The sequence below is a fragment of the Pecten maximus genome, chromosome 4 (assembly GCF_902652985.1).
Source record: "Pecten maximus chromosome 4, xPecMax1.1, whole genome shotgun sequence".
Lineage (NCBI taxonomy): Eukaryota > Metazoa > Mollusca > Bivalvia > Pectinida > Pectinidae > Pecten > Pecten maximus.
In genome coordinates, this window is record NC_047018.1 from 45683176 (window position 1) to 45706211 (window position 23036).

At 36.6% G+C, this 23036-nt stretch overlaps 1 protein-coding gene across 1 annotated transcript in view; it reads left to right on the forward strand.

Moving 5' to 3' along the window:
* The window catches only part of LOC117326235, a 64761-nt gene extending 42969 nt beyond the window's left edge, over positions 1-21792 (forward strand). The window contains exons 14-24 of the mRNA XM_033882898.1: positions 68-965; positions 1213-1231; positions 1528-1836; positions 1948-2252; positions 11414-11492; positions 12282-12761; positions 14373-14654; positions 14763-14881; positions 15677-16026; positions 16194-17100; positions 17367-21792. Coding sequence (XP_033738789.1) covers positions 68-965; positions 1213-1231; positions 1528-1836; positions 1948-2252; positions 11414-11492; positions 12282-12761; positions 14373-14654; positions 14763-14881; positions 15677-16026; positions 16194-17100; positions 17367-17681 — 4063 coding nt within the window. The 3' untranslated portion in view covers positions 17682-21792. The remainder of the gene's footprint in view (positions 1-67; positions 966-1212; positions 1232-1527; positions 1837-1947; positions 2253-11413; positions 11493-12281; positions 12762-14372; positions 14655-14762; positions 14882-15676; positions 16027-16193; positions 17101-17366) is intronic.
* Positions 21793-23036: the final 1244 nt, after the last annotated feature.

Below are 23036 nucleotides of genomic sequence, written 5' to 3' on the forward strand. Positions count from 1 at the left end.
TTCTAAGGTAAGTTGAAATCAATATAAGACATGCTAGTAATATTGTGTTATTTTTCTTACATTCCAGGTATTTGACATTTGCTGGATGTTTTCTCTGCTTTGATTTTCAAAGCAAGAGACCTTTTGTAGTCTTAAGACCTCAATTGATAATAAACGCGTTCAAAGCTATTATCACAGTTCCACAGTTCACGGACGGCTTATCGACGAAGCTTAAACTTATGTGGACAAAATATGAGAGTACTGGTGTTCTAACACTCGACTTGATCCGGCAACTTTGGGAACGAAACGACGACAAAAGCTTCCTTGCAAACACAAAAACGCTCTTAGTCATCATGGAAACACTTTACTTGTTCGTAAATCCATTGCAAAATAATTCAAATGACGAGGTTGATTACTTTATAGTGCCAAGTATGCTCCGAACGGCGGATCCAGAGATAATTCAACCAGTACTTGATGACCCTCAAACTGTCACCACTGTCACTCTATGCCTCAAGTTCGACAACCCATTTATCTCACAAGCCGTGTGGGACAAGATGATTGCTACCTGCATACATAGGTTCCCGCGACTAAATGAGCGCGGCCATGACGGTTCAAAGTTTATCCAACGCGGATTTGTCTGTCTATCTGTAGACTTTCTGTGGAATGTTATCATCAACTGCAGCGAAAATGTCATGAAGATTACAATGTTCAAGAAGGATACGGATAAATCAGTACCAGCAGGAGCTGGAGTTGACCTACGCAGCATTCTAGAAATCTATATCAATGAGATTTTGGAATTGCATCACCAAAGTCATCTCAAGTACCAGTTCTACCTCCACAACGACTACTCCTTCTCATCCGATGACAAGATGGTGAAAGTAGACGATATCCGAAGGACCCTACACCTGCAATGCCACAGTTCTACTCAGAGTCGATGGCTAGACAGAGAGGACATTGAAGTCTGGTTCAAAATCCCAGGCCAGAATGTATATAATCCCTACATCATTTACATAATGAATATAGTATATCATGATCTTTAATTCAAATTTCATCGAAATATATGGCATAGCTATTGTTCATATTGTTCTATGAAAGATATTTACATCAAAACCATTATGATTATCAGCATGTACTTAAATTCCAGCGATGCTAGATTTATTATCAGTGAATTGTAGTAATAATTGAGAATACATTTGAAGGCGAGGATGATATACTTGATTTGTTGTGTTTCAGAGGAAGCAGACCAATGATGGTAAGTCTATGCCGCAGAAATTAACTGCTGTTTGTCGACATAAAATGTTAATTTTGCATGTAGTTGTCATAAATTTAATGTTTTTTAAAGAATTAAGATTGCATCATCCTCAAACATCACAATATGAAAACAACATGACAATGAAGAGGGAAAATCAAAATAGATTTAGAATGTGTTGATCGGGTCTACCACGATTAGTTACAATAAATCTCGTGAAGTGCTATAGTTTACTTTCACGCATTATGTTGTTCTTTTTATAAAGACGCACTAAATGTTTATGAAAATCATTTTTGCAGACAGGAAACAGGATTTACCGGATAGAAATTTGTCCGTTAAAGAAATGGGGCGAATCTCCAGGTACATCGGCATTTCATATCAGACTTTCTTTATCGAGCTGGGCTGCCCTTTTGTAGTCCTGGAACAGAAGATGGCAGAGAACCGTGGATTCTCTTTTAGATCTCTTATAACAAAGATTTTTATTCACCTTCTTAAAATTGGGGCAGATGTGGCATTCCCAAGTGTCGCAGATGCGATGTCAGGACATGGATTAGATCCAGAAACACTGTATAGCATCCTTGACGACAACAGGGAGACGTTGTTTGATGGTACGATACACGTAATTTAATTATACTTTTTATCTGTACATGTTGTTCATTTTATTCTTATAAGAACATAATTTTGTCGAAAATGATTTGTGATACTTCTGCTATTTTCAGACGACACATTGTCAGAGACACGGTTACAGGAATGCCTAACTGTAAATGACGTTCCGGTCATAGCTGTACACGTTAACGCCAAAGATTACTTTAACCTATTCCTTGAGCTCGGTTTTCTGCCAGAAAGAGTTGACGAGTTCTGCGTCAACTTCAGAAACTATTCAATTCTCAACCTAATCACTGCCATGGTTGAGGAGTTCATTGATAAAACCAAGCCATGTCCAACTCTGAACACAGTTCTCCTTGCCATGATTGAATGCGATATGGACACCAATTCCCTCATCAAAGCCTTAACTCAAACAAAGGTAATGTCCTATTTAATATTGCCATGAGAAAATGAACGCTACAGATATGTTAATGCTGTTGTTGGTATATGATTGCTGTCTTTCCAGACCAGACATTCCGTAATTATAAGACAAGAAACTGTTATCAATAATCGAAGGTGAATTAAATTTCTCCCCGCAGTTCGGTAAAAAAAATCGCACCCTTTGTGATAACAACAATATCTAATCAAAAAGAACGTCTTTGAATGGTAAGTGAAAATACCCAGCCTTATTGACGTGTTAATTCGCCGATTACGCAACTCAATGTTTTAGTACTACACAACTAGGGTAAAGAACGTATTATAACAGGAGTGTATGTATCCCCTAACTACGCTTGTTTCACAACTGATATGGCACGTGATAAAATTCGTAGCAGTGTGTTATTGTTTTTGTTTACACACTGCGGTGTGTAACCACTTCCTAAGCCTCTGATAAGTCATTTGTGACCCCCAACAAATCTGACTGGCTAACCTCTGGCAAATGGCCATGGACTATTTTTACTACTCTCACTTATTTTTTTTTTTAGCTCGTCTCTTCGAAGAAGAGTGAGAGCTTATGTCGTCATTCCGGCATCGGCGTTGGTCTTTCAAATGTTAAATTTTTGGTGCAAGTGTTGAAAGGCATAGTAATTTATGGTAATATGGTCCCTGTGGGTGTTAAACTATCCCCTGCCGGAGTTAAACTAAAAGGTTTTTTTGGAGAAAAAAAACAGTTTTTTGAAAAATTTTGGATTTAAAATATTTCTGCGTTAAGTTTTTGGTGCAAGTGTTGAAAGGCATAGTAATTTATGGTAATATGGTCCCTGTGGGTGTTAAACTATCCCCTGCCGGAGTTAAAGTAAAAGGTTTTTTTGGAAAAAAAAAAACAGTTTTTTGAAAAATTTTGGACTTAAAATATTTCTGCGTTAAGTTTTTGGTGCAAGTGTTGAAAGGTATTAATACATCACTTTATAATTGTACTAGGGTGCTGATAATTGGCAATAGAGTCCCTCTCGGGTTAAACTATCCTCTGCCGGAATTAAACTAAAACATTCATTTTGGAAAAAAAACAGAATTTTCAAATTTTTGGACTTTGAATATTTCTGTGTTAAGTTGTTGGTGCAAGTGTTGAACAGTATTAATACATCACTATATAATTGTACTAGGGTGCTGATATTTGGCAATAGAGTCCTTATGGAGTAAGACAATCCTTTCCTGGAGTAAAACTTTTTAAAAAAAAAAATGGATTTTTTCTTTTTAAATCTGTGTTTTTTTTGTTTTTGTTTTTAAATCTTTGGACTTTGTGTTCAGTTTATGTTGTGAGTGTTGAAAGGCATAGTAATACATGGTATTAGGTTCCCTGTGGGGGTTAAACTATCCCTTGCTAGAGTTATAAACTGAAAGATTTTTTTGGGGAAAAAACAGATTTTTTAAATTTCTGTGCAAATGTTGAAAGCTTTTTAACACATCACTTTATGATTGTACTAGGGTGCTGATATTTGGTAAAAGAGTCCCTATGGAGTTACACTATTCCTTCTTGGAGTGAAACTGAAAAAAAATGCAAAAATGCTCACATTATACAATTTATACCGGTCCACATTTTTCAAGGGAGACAACTCTCATAAGGATAATATTTTATCAAAAAATTGAAGAAATATGTCCAAAAGCAATTACATTTGTATTCAATATATTCATTTAATCTACAACAGCATAGCTTGTCTCCCTAATGTTTGTCAATAAATCATTTATATATATATAAATTGGTATGGTTTTGAAAATTGCATGAAAAAAAACAGAATTTTCAAATTTTTGGACTTTGAATATTTCTGCGTTAAGTTGTTGGTGCAAGTGTTGAACAGTATTAATACATCACTTTATAATTGCACAAGGGTGCTGATATTTGGCAATAGAGTCCCTATGGAGTAAGACAATCCTTTCCTGGAGTAAAACTTTAAAAAAAATTGGATTTTTTCTTTTTAAATCTGTTGGGGTTTTTTTTGTTATTTTTTTAAATCTTTGGACTTTGTGTTCAGTTTATGTTGTGAGTGTTGAAAGGCATAGTAATACATGGTATTAGGTTCCCTGTGGGGGTTAAACTATCCCTTGCTAGAGTTATAAACTGAAAGATTTTTTTGGGGAAAAAACAGATTTTTAGCCCACCATCATCAGATGGTGGGCTATTCAAATCGCCCTGCGTCCGTGGTCCGTCGTCCGTCCGTCCGTCCCTCCGTCCGTAAACAATTCTTGTTATCGCTATTTCTGAGAAAGCGCTAATGGGATCTTTCTCAAATTTCATATGTAGGTTCCCCTTGGTGCCTAGTTGTGCATATTGCATTTTGGGACCAATTGGAAAACAACATGGCCGACAGGCAGCCATCTTGGATTTTGTCAATTGAAGTTTGTTATCTCTATTTCTGAGAAAGTATTTAAGGGATCTTTCTCAAATTTCATATGTAGGTTCCTCTTGGTGCCTAGATATGCATATTGCATTTTGGGACCGATCAGAAAACAACATGGCCGACAGGCAGCCATCTTGGATTTTGACAATTTGAGTTTGTTATCGCTATTTCTGAGGAAGTACTGAAGGGATCTTTCTCAAATTTCATATGTAGGTTCCCTTTGGTGCCTAGTTATGCATATTTCATTTTGGGACCAATCGGAAAACAACATGGCCGACAGGCAGCCATCTTGGATTTTGACAATTGGAGATTGTTAACTCTATTTCTGAGGAAGTACTGAAGGGATCTTTCTCAAATTTTATATGTAGGTTCCCTTTGGTGCCTAGTTATGCATATTGCATTTTGGGACCAATCGGAAAACAAAATGGCCGACAGGCAGCCATCTTGGATTTTGACAATTGAAGTTTGTTATCGCTATTTCTGTGAAAGTACTGAAGGGATCTTTCTCAAATTTCATATGCAGGTTCCTCTTTGTGCCTGGTTATGCATATTGCATTTTGAGACTAATCAGAAAACAACATGGCTGACAGGCAGCCATCTTGGATTCTGACAATTAAAGTTTGTTATCGCTATTTCTGTGAAAGTAATGAAGGGATCTTTCTGAAATTTCATATGCAGGTTCCCCTCAGTGCCTAGTTATGCATATTGCATTTTGAGACCAATCGGAAAACAACATGGCCAACAGGCAGCCATCTTGGATTTTGACAATTGAAATTTGTTATCGCTTTTTCTGTGAAAGAACTGAAGGGATCTTTCTCAAATTTCATATGTAGGTTCCCCTTGGTGCCTAGTTGTGCATATTGCATTTTGAGACCAATAGGAAAACAACATTGCTGACAGGCAGCCATCTTGGATTTTGACAATTAAAATTTGTTATCGCTATTTCTCAGAAAGTAATGAAGGGATCTTTCTGAAATTTCATATGCATGTTCCCGTCGTTGCCTAGTTTTGCATATTGCATTTTGAGACTAATCAGAAAACAACATGGCCGACAGGCAGCCATTTCGGATTTTGACAATTGAAGTTTGTTATCGCTATTTCTGTGAAAGTACTGAAGGGATCTTTTTCAAATTTCATATGTAGGTTCCCCTCAGTGCCTAGTTTTGCATATTGGGACCAATACGAAAACAACATGGCCGACAGACGGCCATTATAGCTAAATCTTAAATTCTGTATATAGGTTCCCCTTGTTTGAAAAGTACTAGAGGGCTGTTTCTGAATTTACACAGATAAGTAAGACTTAGAGGAAGGGAAAAGTAGGGAAAAGATCAATCTGACATGGAACCTATAAAGATCATTCAATGGTGGGCGCCAAGATCCCTCTGGGATCTCTTGTTTAAATTTTTGTGCAAATGTTGAAAGCTATTAACACATCACTTTATGATTGTACTAGGGTGCTGATATTTGGTAAAAGAGTCCCTATGGAGTTACACAATCCCTTCTTGGAGTGAAACTGGAAAAAAAACAATGCAAAAATGCTCACATTATACAATTTATACCGGTCCACATTTTTCAAGGGAGACAACTCTCATAAGGATAATATTTTATCAAAAAATTGAAGAAATATGTCCAAAAGCAATTACATTTGTATTCAATATATTCATTTAATCTACAACAGCATAGCTTGTCTCCCGAATGTTTGTCAATAAATAATTTATATATATATAAATTGGTATGGTTTTGAAAATTGCTTGAATTCACAAAACACAATCTGATCAAGTAAACAATATAAATATTATTTATTCAATATGCGAAGCCATTCCAATTAAAATATTTTAATTATTTATTGACAAACATTTGTGAGACGAGCTATGCTGTTCTCCAACAGCTCTTGTTTCTTTTGTCGTCTGTCTTCAAAAGATCAGCATGGGCACGTTTTGTGGATTTGTCGGTGCTCAACATTAGCATACCTGGGTGAGGAGGTTGTTATCATGGAAATGTCGATTAATCTGGGGTTTGAGTCGTACGAAATATAATTTGATGGTGGTAAAATAGACGACGCACGGAAGCGAGATATTGCATCGATTATAGGCCTAGCGAACCAAAACTGACACCCCACCTCCCACTACATTCTAAATATGCAGTGGACCGCGATAGCCATAAATGATCGCTGTCTCTAATCGTAGTCATTTGAATGAAACGGTCGCGACATCTAACGTAACTGTTAGGCCTAAGCCTAGAGCTTCCCTTTTAGGCACTAAACATTTAACTTTAGGGGATTTTTTTTTTTAGTTTGTTGGCAGTATTGACGGAAAAAAGTGTTTGTTTGTAAATTAGAGCTAAAATAAAATTAGAGCTAAAAAAGGTTTGCTCCTTTAAGATTACAAAAAAAAAATTAAAGATTGAAAGAATCCAAAATTCAAGCAATTTTCGGGGGCTTCGTATATAAAACATTAACACTTTATTTTCAAAACAAATGAATATTCACAATGCCATTGGAAAGTTCAAATGGAAGTAAAAATATTAGAGTTATTAAACTTTGATATAACGGATATGAAAAACAAGATTGTTGCGGAAATGTTTTGACAAAAAAAGTTTGCAAAATATGAGAATACCCTGAACGAGTGGGATTTAGCGTGCCAATGTCTAGGTCATGATTAACATTTATAAACAAAAAAATCTTTAACACTACTCTTGCGACATTCTTTATGAGATGAAAGGCTATTAAAATCGCCCTTTGATCCGTCGTTTGCCATCAGTAGTCCTTCCGTAAACAATCCTTGTTATCGCTATATCTCAAACAGTTCTTGATGGATCTTTCCAAAATCACATAATTATGTAGGTTCCACTTTGTCCCTATTTTTGCATGCTTAATTATGAGACTGATCGGAATATGTCAGACAGATGGCCATTTTGAATTTTGACGTTTGTTATCGCTATTTCTCCTGTATGAGTTAAAGACGTTATCCTTAGGGTGTGTATGTATATATAGGGTAGCAGGGGGAATGGTATACCATATAAGGAGTTGAGTTGATTACAGATTTAAGTAGTAGGGAGCTGTGTATTGGGGTGATGTGTGATTGACAGATTGTGTAAGGCCCTTGTATTTATAGTATCAGATCCTTAAAATAGAGTGATGAGGAGCCATATGTAGGTCGGAGGAGCGGATGCTAGCTAATGAGAGTGCAGTATGAGAATAGTATATAAGAGGTGATAGTGAGAGAGATTAAATTAACTTTTGGATGTACTCCACGTACCTTAACTTGGATTTATCTTAGATTTACTTTGTGTATTTTCTTACTACGGGATTTAAACACTACCATTATGGATATTTACCTAAAAAATATATATGAGACAGAATAGTGGTTGCTGCTAGTGTGTTTCCGAGTGGGATTTATGTGAACTCGTAATTCTTGGATGGGTTAATGAAATAATGTAAACTGTAAAGTCTTGTGTTCGAGTTCTTCCTGCCGTAGTCGGCTTCCATCCCTGACTTATATTGACAGCGTCTCGTATTCCCAAATAAAAAGCTATACATTCGATTTTTGATAAAAAAAAAACGTTGTTGAAATGGAAGTAAAGCTCACAGTCCTGGCACTGGATTATTGCCCGGGACCGGCGTACAATTGTCACCTCACACAAATCGTACATAGTAGCCTCGCTTACGATATCATCGCGTCACTCGCTCAGATATAGCCATCTTTGTCGTTCGCGGCAAGGTCAATTTGAGGAAAGGTCTTTTCAATGTCGGTTGAAGTTCCATATTTCTTTCAACAAAGACGCTTAAAATCCACACTTTGATGTTCAGTTAAAAGACTTGGTCGGACCGCATCCACATATAGCTTTGTCTTGTACAAAAAGTCAGTAATCTGAACTCAAATTTTTTGTTGACAATATATATGAGGCAACTTGTAAACAACTTGCATGCGCATTACAATCGGAGCTGCTATGCCAAGATGAGTTTCTGGTTATCCTGAGTATGTACATATATACTATTTTTTTCTACATTTCGGATTATCCTTCACTGCCGAATCTAGTAATACATACTGCAACGTATTCGCAAAACTCAGACGAATAAATGTTTTCTGGGAACCTTCGTCGAATGAAATGTTACATCCAAAGTGATTTCGGTTGTCGCTACATAACGGTTTTCAGTAAAACGTTATTGTTATGTCCACGTTGCGATGGTTTTCTGTAACAGCATTCGTTTCATCAGCGTTCATCTCGGACCTGCATATGTTACATATACTCGTGTGGTGTTTCCGGTTACATTCTCTACACGTGTTCTTAGACTTATAATCAGAAGCATGATCCCATGTTACAACACAATTCCTTCTTTCTAATAATTTTCTTTCTCTCGTTTACTTCAGTCATATCATTACATGGGACGGTGCTGTTCTTTACGTAGGAACAGGCATCTGCGAGTTTCCCATGAAAGTGTTGGCAAGTTTCTGCTCCTGTCCCGATATTTCCTTGAATAATTGAATTACCGTTTAATTTTTCGCGTTTGTTACCTGTAACCCAGCAATGTACTGTCTTGCCTCACCAATTAAATGGAATTAAAGATGATTAAATGTGGATTTGTCATTTCAGTTTATAGCCCCTCAAACGAATCCCAAAATGACTGTTAATTAAGCGAATTCACGTCGAAAAGTGAATGTTTATGAAAACTTGACGAATGACTTGTGCCGGAAGATGATGTACACTCACTGGAACGTTACGATTGGTATTTACTGGCTTATAGATTTAATCATATGAAGTGATGAGATGATTCCGATAACCTCTGTAATTTGGTAGGGATTTTTTTTAATAAGTGAATCATACATCTCCGCTTCTTCGATCTCACCGTCAATTTCATCCTCTTGTGGGTTGTGTAATATTTCATCATTCAGTCTTACTAGCATCTCTTGTTTCCGCATTAAAACCTCGCTTGCTGAGTCGATTTTTTCGTACTTGCTGACATCTCTACGTACTGTCCGTCTGTGGCAGCCACATGACTCGTACGCCTCAAGGTACCATAATGTGATGCAAATGAGATAAAACGAATAACGTCTTTCTAGTTCCATTCTATCTTTTGAATCTGACAATGTACATAATGACTCCAAAGACTTTGTTGCGTCATCTGATATGACTGCATAAAACCGTATTATATTTCACAAAAACAATGAACCTTCAAAGTTGGTCAATCATAAGAAACACGACCATGCCAACTAAGATAGAGTCACATCGTTTACCCGTTCGTATAACTGCAGCTTGCTGACCACCTGTTATTTAACGTCAACAACTTTAAACTCTTTATACCCTTTCTGCGGCATTTTACTTTGTTGTTTTGTTTGTATTGTGAAAGATTTTGTGGCGGAGAGAAAATGTAGAGAAAATAAATCGTCAGGCTATGTAAATGATGACCCTAATATATTTGTAAAACTGCTTCGTCTGGCGATATGATGGGAAGCCAAGTTTAGTACTCAAACAACAGGTCTTTGGCCAGGTACTGAGCAGGTATACCATACCAAATTATTGGAACATAAAGCTTTTTCTGGTAATGAACAAATGGTTCCCCTCGAATGATTCAAGTCTAGTTTCTTACTCTACAAAACAGTGTTGTTGATGCTGTAGTTCGTCTACCCAGGACACAAAATTTATCCCTGTATTTCAAGGGAGTTATATCCCCTGGATTATACTCCCTGGAAAGTGGTCGAGACTCGTCGGATGTTTTGTGTCAGATGATCCTTTCAGAGGCAGAGACTTTGGTGATAGCCTGCCAAGCTCATTTTGTTTGCGACAGGCTTCGATATTATATAAACTGGTGTGGAACAACTGAGTATCTTGGACTCCCTGTCAGTTAACCCTCGCTAGAGCTCAGATAGCTTGGACCTTCGTGAATCTGCAGGCCCATTCTACACATGCTATCGGCAGGCATTTATGTTTATTATTCCCTGAGCCAAAGAAATCTGTTAAACCATTTAATAAGGTTGATCTATGTAAGTTTTTAATATTTGAATGAATTGTAACTGTAGATAAAATATAATGAAAGAACATCTTTTAATAAGTTCTTTCTGCACGACTGGTAAACTGGTAGTGTCGTTCAGATCTGGCATACAGGTGTACACACTATAGCTATACGGATGAGGGTGATTATCCCATCTGAGATTCGCACTCATGTTAGGCTACGCTTGGTCAGGGCAGTAGCCACTCAGCAGTCTTTTTTTTTCTTCTTCTTTTTTTTCTTCTTTTGTTTGGGGGTGGGGGTGGGGATGGGGGGGCTCATTGAGGGAGACATACAATAGACAGACAAATGGAGTTTGGCAGAGATGTTAAGAATGTACAATTATAGAGATACATATAATTCTTTCGTTTAGAATGTGAAAAAATTTCGGTGACTTTATTTGTAAATTACTATGAACAGAATTGTAAAGAGTTCTGCTTTTTATCGTGTTCTGTTGTTATCTTTGACGATTTGCCATTATGATCATGTTACAATAACGGGTCGACCATCACTGCGCCATTGAAACGCAAGAACGTTGATGTTGCGCAGTGGTATAAGCTGTGGATATTTCGGACTAGGCGATTATATGCCGTAGATAGTGAGTTCGAGGTGCAGTCAGGGCACGAGTCGTAAAATTGTCTTCCTTCGTTTTTTGTGTTACTATGTATATAGAAATAGATGTTTCGTAAAAAGGTTATTCTATGAGTTTGCTGGTAACAAAGGTTGTGAAGACCTCCGGAATTTAAACTGTTGTTTATTACTAATACGGATATGTGACAGATTGCCAAGATCAAAGATGAATCATCAAAGTCAGACGTCCAAGACCCATTGCCTGAACAGACAAGGAAAGTTAAAAAAGGTATTATTATTCTTAGTTTATAATTTTTGTTGCAAATAGATAGAATTCACTATGCTCAACATTGTATGTTCATATGGCTTATTTAAAAAGGGTAGAAGACAATAACAACCGAGTTCCGCTTTATTCTGAGTTTTTACTCTACGACATGACTGACTGACGATATTTTTGCAGCATTAGGTGATTGCTATATACCTTAACTTGAGGGCGCATTGAAGCCGTTTGTACGTCTTGTTCATACTTCCGACATTATATGGTACCTGTTTATGATATTCATTACTTATAGACCTGAGAATGTTCTGACAAACAGGGTACTTTATTATTATAAGAAGTATTAATAATAACGTGTGCTTAATTCGCCCTATTAAATATTGGGAACCGTCGTCATTTAATCAATGATATAAGTAAATTGTATATGGGTTCAAAGTCGCGTCACGAGTTCCAGACATCAAATGACAGGCCAGAGTTTCATGGTATTTCATAGCATCAGAAAATAATTTGAGATTTATTAAAACTACATAAGTCTGCGTAATTGGAAGTACGGAATAGATAGTTTATCGACATGTATCTGCCATTTTTTTTGCTGTAAGCTGAGCTATTTGCAAGATACACTAACATTGGTGTTCTTGACAGGGATGGTGGTGAAGCATTATGCATACTTTCAATGTATTATTTGATTTACTCCTGTACTAATAACTCTGTCCCCATACCAAGAAAGCTGAGATATGTCTTAAATTTCCATATAATAATATGTAACTCACATATACATTTGAAATATTGATGTTTTGTCAGAACAAATGGAGCAACAGCAGAAACAATTCACGGCGGGAATAGCTGAGAGTGTTGAAACCCCCTGTAATATTACCATCACTGTTGTTGGGCACAAAGGAGTTGGGAAATCATGTTTTGTCAAGCAAATCAAACAAGAAAATATTCCAGAAGGCAGACCGGACTCGACGGATACCGCTGATGTATACGTAAACTATTTAGCCTTCAATCCGGAGACCAGATTCCGAAAAAAACTTGATGAAAATGGGGAAATAGAATTTAGTCGTGAACGACTGAAACGGATCATAGATCTTTACCGAAAACGAGAAAAGACCGATAAAGAATCATGTTCAAGTACGCCAGGCCTACCGGAGCAGAATGATCAGAAGCAAACAGAACTTTTGACAAAACAAGAAAACATGGCTGTATCCACGTCATCACGTGAAACGCCATCGCCATTACCATCCGTTACATCATCTGCTTCATCATCCTCAACGAAAACAGGTTATTATTTCTTCAACATATTTTCATAATGAAATATGGTACATGGCTATCGAATGAATTGACAAATTTCCGTAATTTAATATCCCGCGGTCTATACTATTTGTACTTCTGAAAAGGTCTTTTACAGGCTATTTGTTGAAACAGGTAATCTGGGTTTTTTCTTTTCTTTTCTTTTTAAGTGTATAAATTCGAGCTCTAGGTTGTAATGTGATTGATGCATGGAAATGAAGTAAATTGAAAAATAACTAGGTCTGTAATTTAAATTTAGATTAAACAACAAAATAATGTAGTTATTTAGAGAAAAATATTTTATTTTATTATTATCCTTCTAAAGTTTAAGGGGCCGCGGTGGCCAAGTGGTTAAGGTATCCCGACACTTTAACACTAGCCCTCCATCTCTGAGTTTCGAGTTCGAAACCTACGTGGGGCAGTTGCTAGGTACTGACTGTAGGCCGGTGGTTTTTCTCCGGGTATTCCGGCTTTTCTCCACCTCCAAAACCTGGCACGTCCTTAAATGACCCTGGCTGTTAATAGGACGTTAAACAAAAACAAACCAAATTCTAAAGTTAAACATTATGTTTGATTTACTTATAAATGTGAAGCGTAAATCCTTTGGAACGGATTCGTAGAGACTGTTGCAAATGAAATGATATTTCTTCAGTGATATAACTAAGATTTAAATAACATTCAACAGTTCCAGAGGTTCAACTGCAAAGAAAATTGCCTACGTTTCCGTTCCGGCGCATAAAAATATCTTCTTATCAAAGAAACGTTATATAGATATCTATAGGGGATACTCCTTGTTTCTTGATGAATAACAGTAATATTTCATCGAGAGGGATGAAAACTTTCATATTTTTCAAATTTTGAAGTTTCCACCCTACCAGATGAAATATAACTGTTACTAATGAAGAAACAAGGAATACATGTATTATGTTTATTCTATTTTTCCTGACCTTTACCGATGCCAGTCTAAATATGCCGCTCTGCCAATTTTGTTGCCCCATTATATATCGAATTACATTCTCATTCTACGATTAGTAGAAGAAAATGTATACTGTAGAAACTAGGTTTTGCTTGTAGTCCTCGATTATTGAGCAGCTTGAACAAGGCAAGATGATCATGGGGGTTGATCACGATTTGTTGATGATAGAATATGGGCGATCTCGCGATTCAAATAGACTTCTTATTTAGAATGATTACATTCTTGTTTCCTGACGGTGACAGTGATTGAATATATACTAGCATTTGTCAGGAAGTTGAAGATAGCAGACGGCGGATATTTTACAATATTATGTTAACGTAAAGAATGCTGAATGAAGAGAGATAGATATTTTGTTTTCATATTATTTAAAAAAAAAAAAAAAAAGAAAAAAGAAAAAGATAGTTCCGTCAAGGGCGATATTTTCTTTCCAGATACTTTAATCTGATTGGTAAAAAATGAGTGAAAATATCAAAACTCACCATAAAACTTTATATTATACGAAAAATGTTATAAATGTAAAAGGACTTCCCATCAAATTAACTTGTTTTTGTAAAATAGGTCTCAAATGTACATTTTATGTTCACCAATCCAATAGTTACTCTTTTGTATTGTTTTTTTTTTTTCAGAGGTTCAATTGAAAAGAACATCACATGCGAATCCTTCCCCTTCAGAGGGAATTAAGCATGTTAAGCTATCTTCTGAACAAATAAGCCTTATAGAGGAGATAATGCACACTGAAACAGAGGGAAAAGATGAGCAGATGAAGGGGTTCATCACAATCTATGACTTCGGAGGAGAGAAAGTGTTCTACAACACCCATCACTGTTTAATGTCAAGCAATATGGTCTACATCCTGGTGTTCGACGTGTCGATGTGTCTAGATCCTGTCAGGTCCAAGGATGGCTACGGTAATTTACAACTGAAACGAATTCCTGAACACGTACCAACATTTCTCTTATATGTCTGTTAGTAAAGAATGAGACAATAGCTGACGAAGCATTTATTTATTTTCACAGAAAGGATCGAAAACTGGCTGAGGTCTATTGCTACCTTTGCTATTGACGAAGAATCTAGAGGTAAAGAGACGCCTCCCGTTATAATGGTGGGATCCTTTCTGGATGTCGTTTCTCGTAATGTAAGCAAGTTAAACCTTAAAACATTTCAGACATTATTATTTGTTTTAATGTTTATATTCACAGCCACAAAGTTAGAGGGATTGGAATCATTTGTCTTCCCGTTCTTCCATCTGTCTGTAGACACAATTTTGTCTGCATAAATTGAGTTTTGTGAACATCACCTGACGTAGTACCTCAGCGCTACTGTATTTAAACCGTTTTTAAGAGTGTTTTTATCAGTGATATACCTCTTTCCTTTTGGTTAGCAAGATACATTTTTTTAATCTGTCCCCTGTTAGGGGGTACAACTTCAATCAGTCCATCTGTCCGGACTCATTGCCGTCCTGGCTATTTTGACGATACCCTGATTTTTTTTAGAACACTTTCGATTTAAAATGTTATTTCTTGATTATTTTCTAATATTTCCTATGATGCAATGCATCATTCATGATAAATAAAGATATCTTCCTGTCTAAATTTATAAAAAGATGAGATGGTTGTGCGTTTCTGATTATTTTTAACCCATTTAGTAATATTCAGAGGTTATGCACGTTATATTTGTACAAAGACTTCGAAAGTAAGGGCTATATCTTGTGACACATATATAAAAAAAATACTATTTCGTACTTTAGCTATCATATTTTTAAAATATTAATGATATATCAAGATGAGTCCAGCATATATTTGTCTTCGGTGGAGAAATAAGCTGTATCTTACCGACTTGGGATTACTTATGGATATCGTACACCTGTGATAGATTTGAAATGATTTGGTTTGTTCTTTAACTGTTTCGAGCGTACTTTCTTTTTCATCAGAAAAAAGAACAGGAAGAAGCATTTGGTGCAGTGATGAACAAACTGTGTGCCAACCCTCAACTGGAAGAAATAATGAAAACTCACGTACATGAAATGTATCCTATTGCCCACCTGAATGATTCTGGAAAGAATGAAGAGAAATACGAGTTGATGTGGGAAAAGATTATTGAGATTGCACGGTTTCAATCTCAGTGGGAGAAACCGGTACCTGCAAGATATCTTGCATTGGAACACCTGCTGGTGAAACGTAAGAATGAGGGGGACATTATTCTTACCTATGAAGAATTGTTTGACATCAACAAAAAGTCACCAGTTCCACTGCCGAAAAATGATATCCAGGATTTCCTTAGGTAAAATTTGCAATAAATAGTGTTTTATATATTGTGTTGCTTTTCTTATCAATAACTAATTTTCACACAAGTCTCAATTTCCTACAATAGGTTGAAAGCAATTAAACCCGTGATATATATGTGGTTTTATCTTTTCTACAAATTACTTACTTAAACGCTTTTTTCAGGTATCTGAGATTTGCCGGGACTTTCCTCTGTTTCGGCCTTAAGAGCAATAGACCGGTCATCGTTCTGCGACCGCAGTGGCTAATTGACGCATTCAAAGCCATAATCACGGATCCCAATTTCACGTTCGACCTGTCTGTCAAGCTAACAGTAGAGTGGACACTATATCAGAAGTCCGGTAAAATAACAATTGACTTCATCCGTCAACTTTGGGGACGCCATAAGGACAGCGATTTCCTTTCAAAAGAGACAATGCTATGCGATGTCATGGAATCACTTGGTCTGCTTGCAAAGCCATTTCTAGATAATTCGAATGACTCGAATGACAAGGTTGAATACTTCATCGTGCCCAGTATGCTCCAAACGGCGGATCCTGGCATTATTCAAGAAGTACTTGATGTCCCTGACACTGTCACCACTGTCACCCTTTGCCTCAAGTTCAACAACCCATTCATCCCACAAGCCGTGTGGGACAAGATGATTGCTACCTGCATACATAGGTTCTCGCGACTAAATGAGCGCGGCCATGACGGTTCAAGGTTCATCCAACGCGGATTTGTCTGTCTAGCTGTAGACGTTTTGTGGAACATGATCGTCAACTGCAGCGAAAATGTCATGAAGATTACAATGTTCAAGAATAATACGGATAAATCAGTACCAACAGGAACTGGAGTTACCCTACTCAGTATTCTGGAATTTCATGTCAAAAGGATTTTGGAGTTGAATCACCAAAGTCATCTCAAGTACCAACTCTACCTCCACAATGACTATCGCTTCACAGCCGATGACAAGATGGTGAAGGTCGACGATCTCCGACGGGTCTCAAGCCTAAAATGCTACAGTTCAAATGGGAGTCGATGGCTGGGAAAAGAGGATCTCCACATCTGGTTCAAATGTCCAGATAAGAAGGTATAAAGTTGGTTCATCATTTACATCACAAGATAAAGGGGGGGGGGGGGGGGGGGGGTATTTGAACGTTTAAACATTCGATGTAGTTTAGGAATCTGTCTTAAATCTTGTTCACAGACATCTACACAAGACACTTTATAATTACTGTATAATGATTTCACAACTGTGCCTTATCTTCTAACAATTTCCATGTGAGATATTATGTGCATTCATTGGTCTTTTCGATTTTGAAATGACAAGTTTGATAAAGAATCATTTTGTTGCAGAATTCAGAGAACGAGACTGAAAGAAAAGAAAAACATGCTAGAATGATCGAGGAACTGTCGGGTTGGATAGCTCCACGTTTACCTCATAACTGGAACATTTTCCAGACACGTATGGAATGCTATTTGAGTGACGGAGACGTGTATGGTACTGATGTTAACTGTTTAAACGATATATGTAGGGCACTGATACGTGATGGAACGATTGGTTATGGAAAGTATGACAAGCTACGGTCTGTGGCAGTGGAAATACATGTCGAGGCTGCAAAAGTCATCGATGACGCTTCGTTAGAGATTAACGATATCAAGGATGAGTAGAGAATTTTCCGGAAATTCCTAAACAAAAGTTTTTCCTCAGAAACGCGTCTTGGGGCACACGCATATTGGAAATATCAGTGTACATTGGTAGAGTGTGAATATAGACACTTGATTGACTTTACCTCAAATATACAAAATATGTTAAAATCTACACATGTAGATAAACGCTAGGGACGCCAAGCAAGTGGCAAACGGCAAATTATTGGAATATCATATAAGGGATGGATGGTTTTCGGTTTGGTCATCAGCCAATCTGTGATATGTCAACGCCTACATAGAAGCGTGTGATAATATCTGATTGGAATGAACCAGATTCAAAACTCCTATCCGTAAAGTCGCCTCTAACGTCTGTTGAAAAATGTTTCTCTGTTGACTTCAAAACAGACTCGTTTTTCCTGTGTTCATTCTGTATACGGCGATGTAGTATCGGAAAGAGGATGGTGAAAATCGCACAGTGATCAAACCGAGACCAACATAAACAACTTGTGATGTATAGATATCTTCTCCGGACCTGAAGACTGTTAACATTGATGTACAACAAGAAATGCAGACAGAAATGAATCATTGAAGATTGTTCTATGTTTTGGACAATCTTAACGGACAAGTATCTATTACAGGAAGAATAGAATTTTGCTCGCGAACCATTTTAATCAAATCCGAGTGAGACAATCATCAAGAGGTACGTTTAGAAAAAAAAAATAAAAAGGGGCCTGTGCTGCGGCCTACTTAGTGTGCCTTTCAGAGGTGTATAATATTTATCTAAATAATGTTGTAAGCTGTGAAATGATCGTATACATTTCAAATGTATGTATAAGTGTTAGGGGTATACCGTTATATGTTCTTAGGTATATTAGCATCACTTATCCATCTTTAGATACTAACTTACTTACTGTGACATGTATTTCTTGTTCGATATATTGCCTTATGCATAATCACATACATGTACATGTATAAGAGATTTTTTAAGAGATGGCTCCTACAATTTTGCTATGAAGATGTGTTAGGCATGCCTATGGGCATTTTACTATATTCGTCCCAATTCTAGAAGTTGCTTTTTATCCGTCGTCGTGCTTCGACCTCTTTTCCATAAGCCGGGATCGTGATATTCGGCCCTTGTCATGATGGAATGAAGGGCTAAAGATGTGTTCCTGATAAATGGAAGATGGGCCTTATACAACCCTATCACTAAACCATCAACTTACCCTAGACGTCCACTTGCATACCGTGGAATAACTTTACTATCTACTCCGTACAAGATTTATTGTGACATCCTTAATATTCGCCTCACAAAGTGGTTAGAGGTTAACGACCTTATTGCAGACGGGCAAAATGGTTTCCGTCGAAACAGGAGCTGTCGAGATCACAGGTACACTTTATATACTATTATCAACAATCGTTAACTATCCAAACTTCCAACACACGCTTGTTTTATAGATTTTGAAAGGGCTTTCGACACGGTGGATCGCAACCTTTTATGGATAAAACTACAACGTCTTGGAGTAAACGGTTTAATGTTTAAAGCTATACAGTTCCTATATGATGACGTAAATTGTTGTGTTAAGGTGAACAATCACCATACTGACTTGTTCAACGTTGGGATCGGCCTAAAACAGGGATGTTTAGCTTCGCCAACGATGTTTTCTACATATATAAATGATCTGATTAAAGGATAACGTCAGTATGATAATGGTGGGAAGCGCGTGTGAAGAAAATCGCGAGTAAATTAAATATATTACATATATTTAAAGGGACAATTTAGCCAAGTTTGTTTACTTTTTTTATAATTTCACTGATTATGTCATGAAACTGTACTTCTGTACTCCTTATGAATTAGCCTCAGCCAGATATTGATACAAACTTAAGCTTTCCATGCCTTTTTTTAAATTAATTGTAAGTGTTATGTATATAGTTATATGGGTGTGAGGAGATTACACATTACAGTCTAAGGGAGATAATAAAACTCCAGTATGTATCGGAGTTATTCCCCCTTTTGTAAATCTCTTGTGATAAAAGATTATAATTGTTAGAATACAGAAAGATTTGGAACAGAAAAGACGTGTTTATTTTCATTGCCTAACCTATAATATCTGGAATGTAAATCAGCGAGTCCCCAACCAACCTCACAGTTCACTACATGGTGGAGAATCGAAAGCCTGGTTAGGCTAACTGACGACAATATGTAACTTTTTTTTATTGTGTATTCGCCGGTGTGGCCGGCGAGTCAGCCTCGGCTCGTCGGCCAGACATCAAACATCATCACGCCATGTGCTTTTTTTGGCGGGAAGTTGAACAGTGATTGTTTATTGGACTTCTCTGAAGAAGAAATATAATTTGATGAAGTTTCCTGTGTTTTGATATTGATATAGATCTAATGAAGAACATTTTATTGTGAATATCTTCTTTGATTCGTTGTTTCAGAAACGTGTTATATATGTTTCTGGTTATTTGATGACTTTTGTCAATTCCAATTGGATTGTGCGTTGTTGAGACGTAACTCTGATTAAACGATGACGTCATCGTCAATTGAATAAAGCCGGCACTTCTTACAGTTTTCATTTACATAGGAAAGGAGTTCCTTCATCGCAATGTTATATTTTCGTAATTGAACTTCGTACATATAGTTATCCAGTATCCTGTCACTGACGTCGACACCCGTGTACACATGTGTATCCATCACTCATCAGCCAGTCGAACCACGTGGACGATGAACTAAACTTTTCCAACTCATGCGGGGGATAACGGAATTATCATTGTTTCATTTGTTTGACAGTTTAATTAATACCTGTTCCAGTCCAACAACTTGTTTTGAGATCCAGTTACTCCACTTCATACAGAATATTAGTACTAACAGTGACTTTTCTGCAAAATTTAACAGCGAAGTCATGACGTGAATTTGAAGAAACTGAACAATATCATTATGACAAATATTTACCTTTTATCTAGCCCTTGATTTACAATGTTTTAGTACCCATTCCTATGTATTAATTACATTGCACAACATCATTGTTTTCCAAATGTTCATGAGTATTTTCTCAGAAAAATTATATCGGAAATATACTATTCAATTAAGAGCGAAATCTCTACTGATATTACTGTGAATAACTTGTGATGTTTGGTTTACATTTTTAAAGGATGAGCATATAATCAATAAGTATATCAACTGTATTATGTTGTTAAATGGATTTCGAGTAGTATTATATGGTACATTGTAATGTTTTTTGAACTTTGGTGATTTGATGCTGGTAGTATTTGGTGATAATTGGTATTGTATGATGTTGTGATTATTTATGAACCATAAGGCCACGCCGAGGTATTTTTCAGCACGTATATAAAGCTACGATAAGGCTGATATGGATAAATATAAGGCTGACAGCTGGTTGATATTGTAGATTATTTAAATGTTGTAAGTTTTATTATGGTCAATTTCTCTATAACTTTAAATCACATGGTCGCATGACGCAACATGTTGATGCTGTAATGTTATGCAGTTAGTGGAGTATTGCCAGAACAAACTAAATTGATGTTATATGTACCTGTATGTATTGTTTTCATTATATAATCTTGAGCTTGATAAAATGTCCCAAAACTTTATCCAATTTAAGATGTACTTGTTAACATAACAAAAAATATGTTACTGATTATTTTTAACTTTCCCAAAGTGTGATGTTATAAAGTATAGAGTGATAATTTGACAAATTGTTCCGACAATGAATCGGAGTGTGAAAGTACACTTGATGCTTGGCCAGCTCAGGTACTTATGTAATTTTGGTCTGCAGTAATTTCTCACTTTTCTCATTTTACCACTATATTTTGATCCTTCACTTCATTAACTTTAAAGTGATTTATTATTTCTTGATAATATTCGGTTAACCTCTTTACTCGTTTTTTTTATTGTAATCTTCCACACCCATAGTAAAATTGTGTATCCCCAATTTTAATTTTGTAGGCGGGGATGTTATGTATATAGTTATATGGGTGTGAGGAGATTACACATTACAGTCTAAGGGAGATAATAAAACTCCAGTATGTATCGGAGTTATTCCCCCTTTTGTAAATCTCTTGTGATAAAAGATTATAATTGTTAGAATACAGAAAGATTTGGAACAGGAAAGACGTGTTTATTTTCATTGCCTAACCTATAATATCTGGAATGTAAATCAGCGAGTCCCCAACCAACCTGACAGTTCACTACAGTAAGGGGGATCATAATCAACTCTATGTATACTTTTGTTTTGTATACACGTGTGCAAGCGTAGCCCCGTCTCATGACTGTAAACGGCTTCGAATGCAAACCAACGTTGTTAACGGCTATTTTAAAGCTGACAGTGCAAGTTAAAAAGCATCTAATTGAGATTTTAAAAAAAATAATACATGTACAGATTTCCAAAAATCGTTTCCGAGACACTCCCCAGTTATGGTAGTGTCGTATCTAAGGACGGGCAAACATTTTTCTTTTTTGTTGTGCGTGGATACAACCAAACCGCCGCTGCTATAAAAAGAACGTGCTTCGTCACACTCGCATTCACTCTAACCTCAGGTGTTCACGGTGACACACCTGTATCACCTACACTACATCTGTACATCACGTGACCTACAACTGTATTCGCGAACGACACCAAACGGACGAAGCACTTACCTGTAACCTGAGCAGAAAGATGGTCAGTGTCTCTCAGTTTATCTTTCAAATCTTGTTCAAAATAAAATCTCCAAATAAATGCTGAAAATGCATTACGAATTAATCCGAAATACTCTATCCATTTTCTCACGTGTTTTTCGTGGGTGCAGCCATTTCGATAACAAGTAAACAGTCCGAGGAGTTCCAATTTTTACTCGCGTCTACATTAGCACTGGGAACTCCTCGGATGTATTCATATTGTCTACACTACACTACACTAGGGCTGTTGTAGTGCAGTAGTGCAGTTTTATCACGCTTTAATTGCGTTATGACACGTGCACAAATGATACGAAGACACGGAAAATATATCGATGGAAACTATGGATATAATACTGTAACAGTTGTACAGACTCAGGTAGGAGTTTACTCATATATACTCTGTTTATAATTTTATTAGGTGCATGTTTTTGTTGAGGCCCAAATTTATTATATTGTCAAAATTTTCTTTTCTTTCTTTTATTGTACAATAAAATATATATTTATATATATAATTACCTCTTCAAATTCCATATCCAAGTTCTACAATTGCGTACAATGAAAACAAAAACCCGTTGGCGTGTGTATTGAGAACGTATACTATATAATAATGGAGAGATGTGTCGCTTTCCGCATGTATCGATAGACTGATACTTGTCTCAATGAACGCACGCGCCTTTATAGCGGTTCGTATCCATGCATAA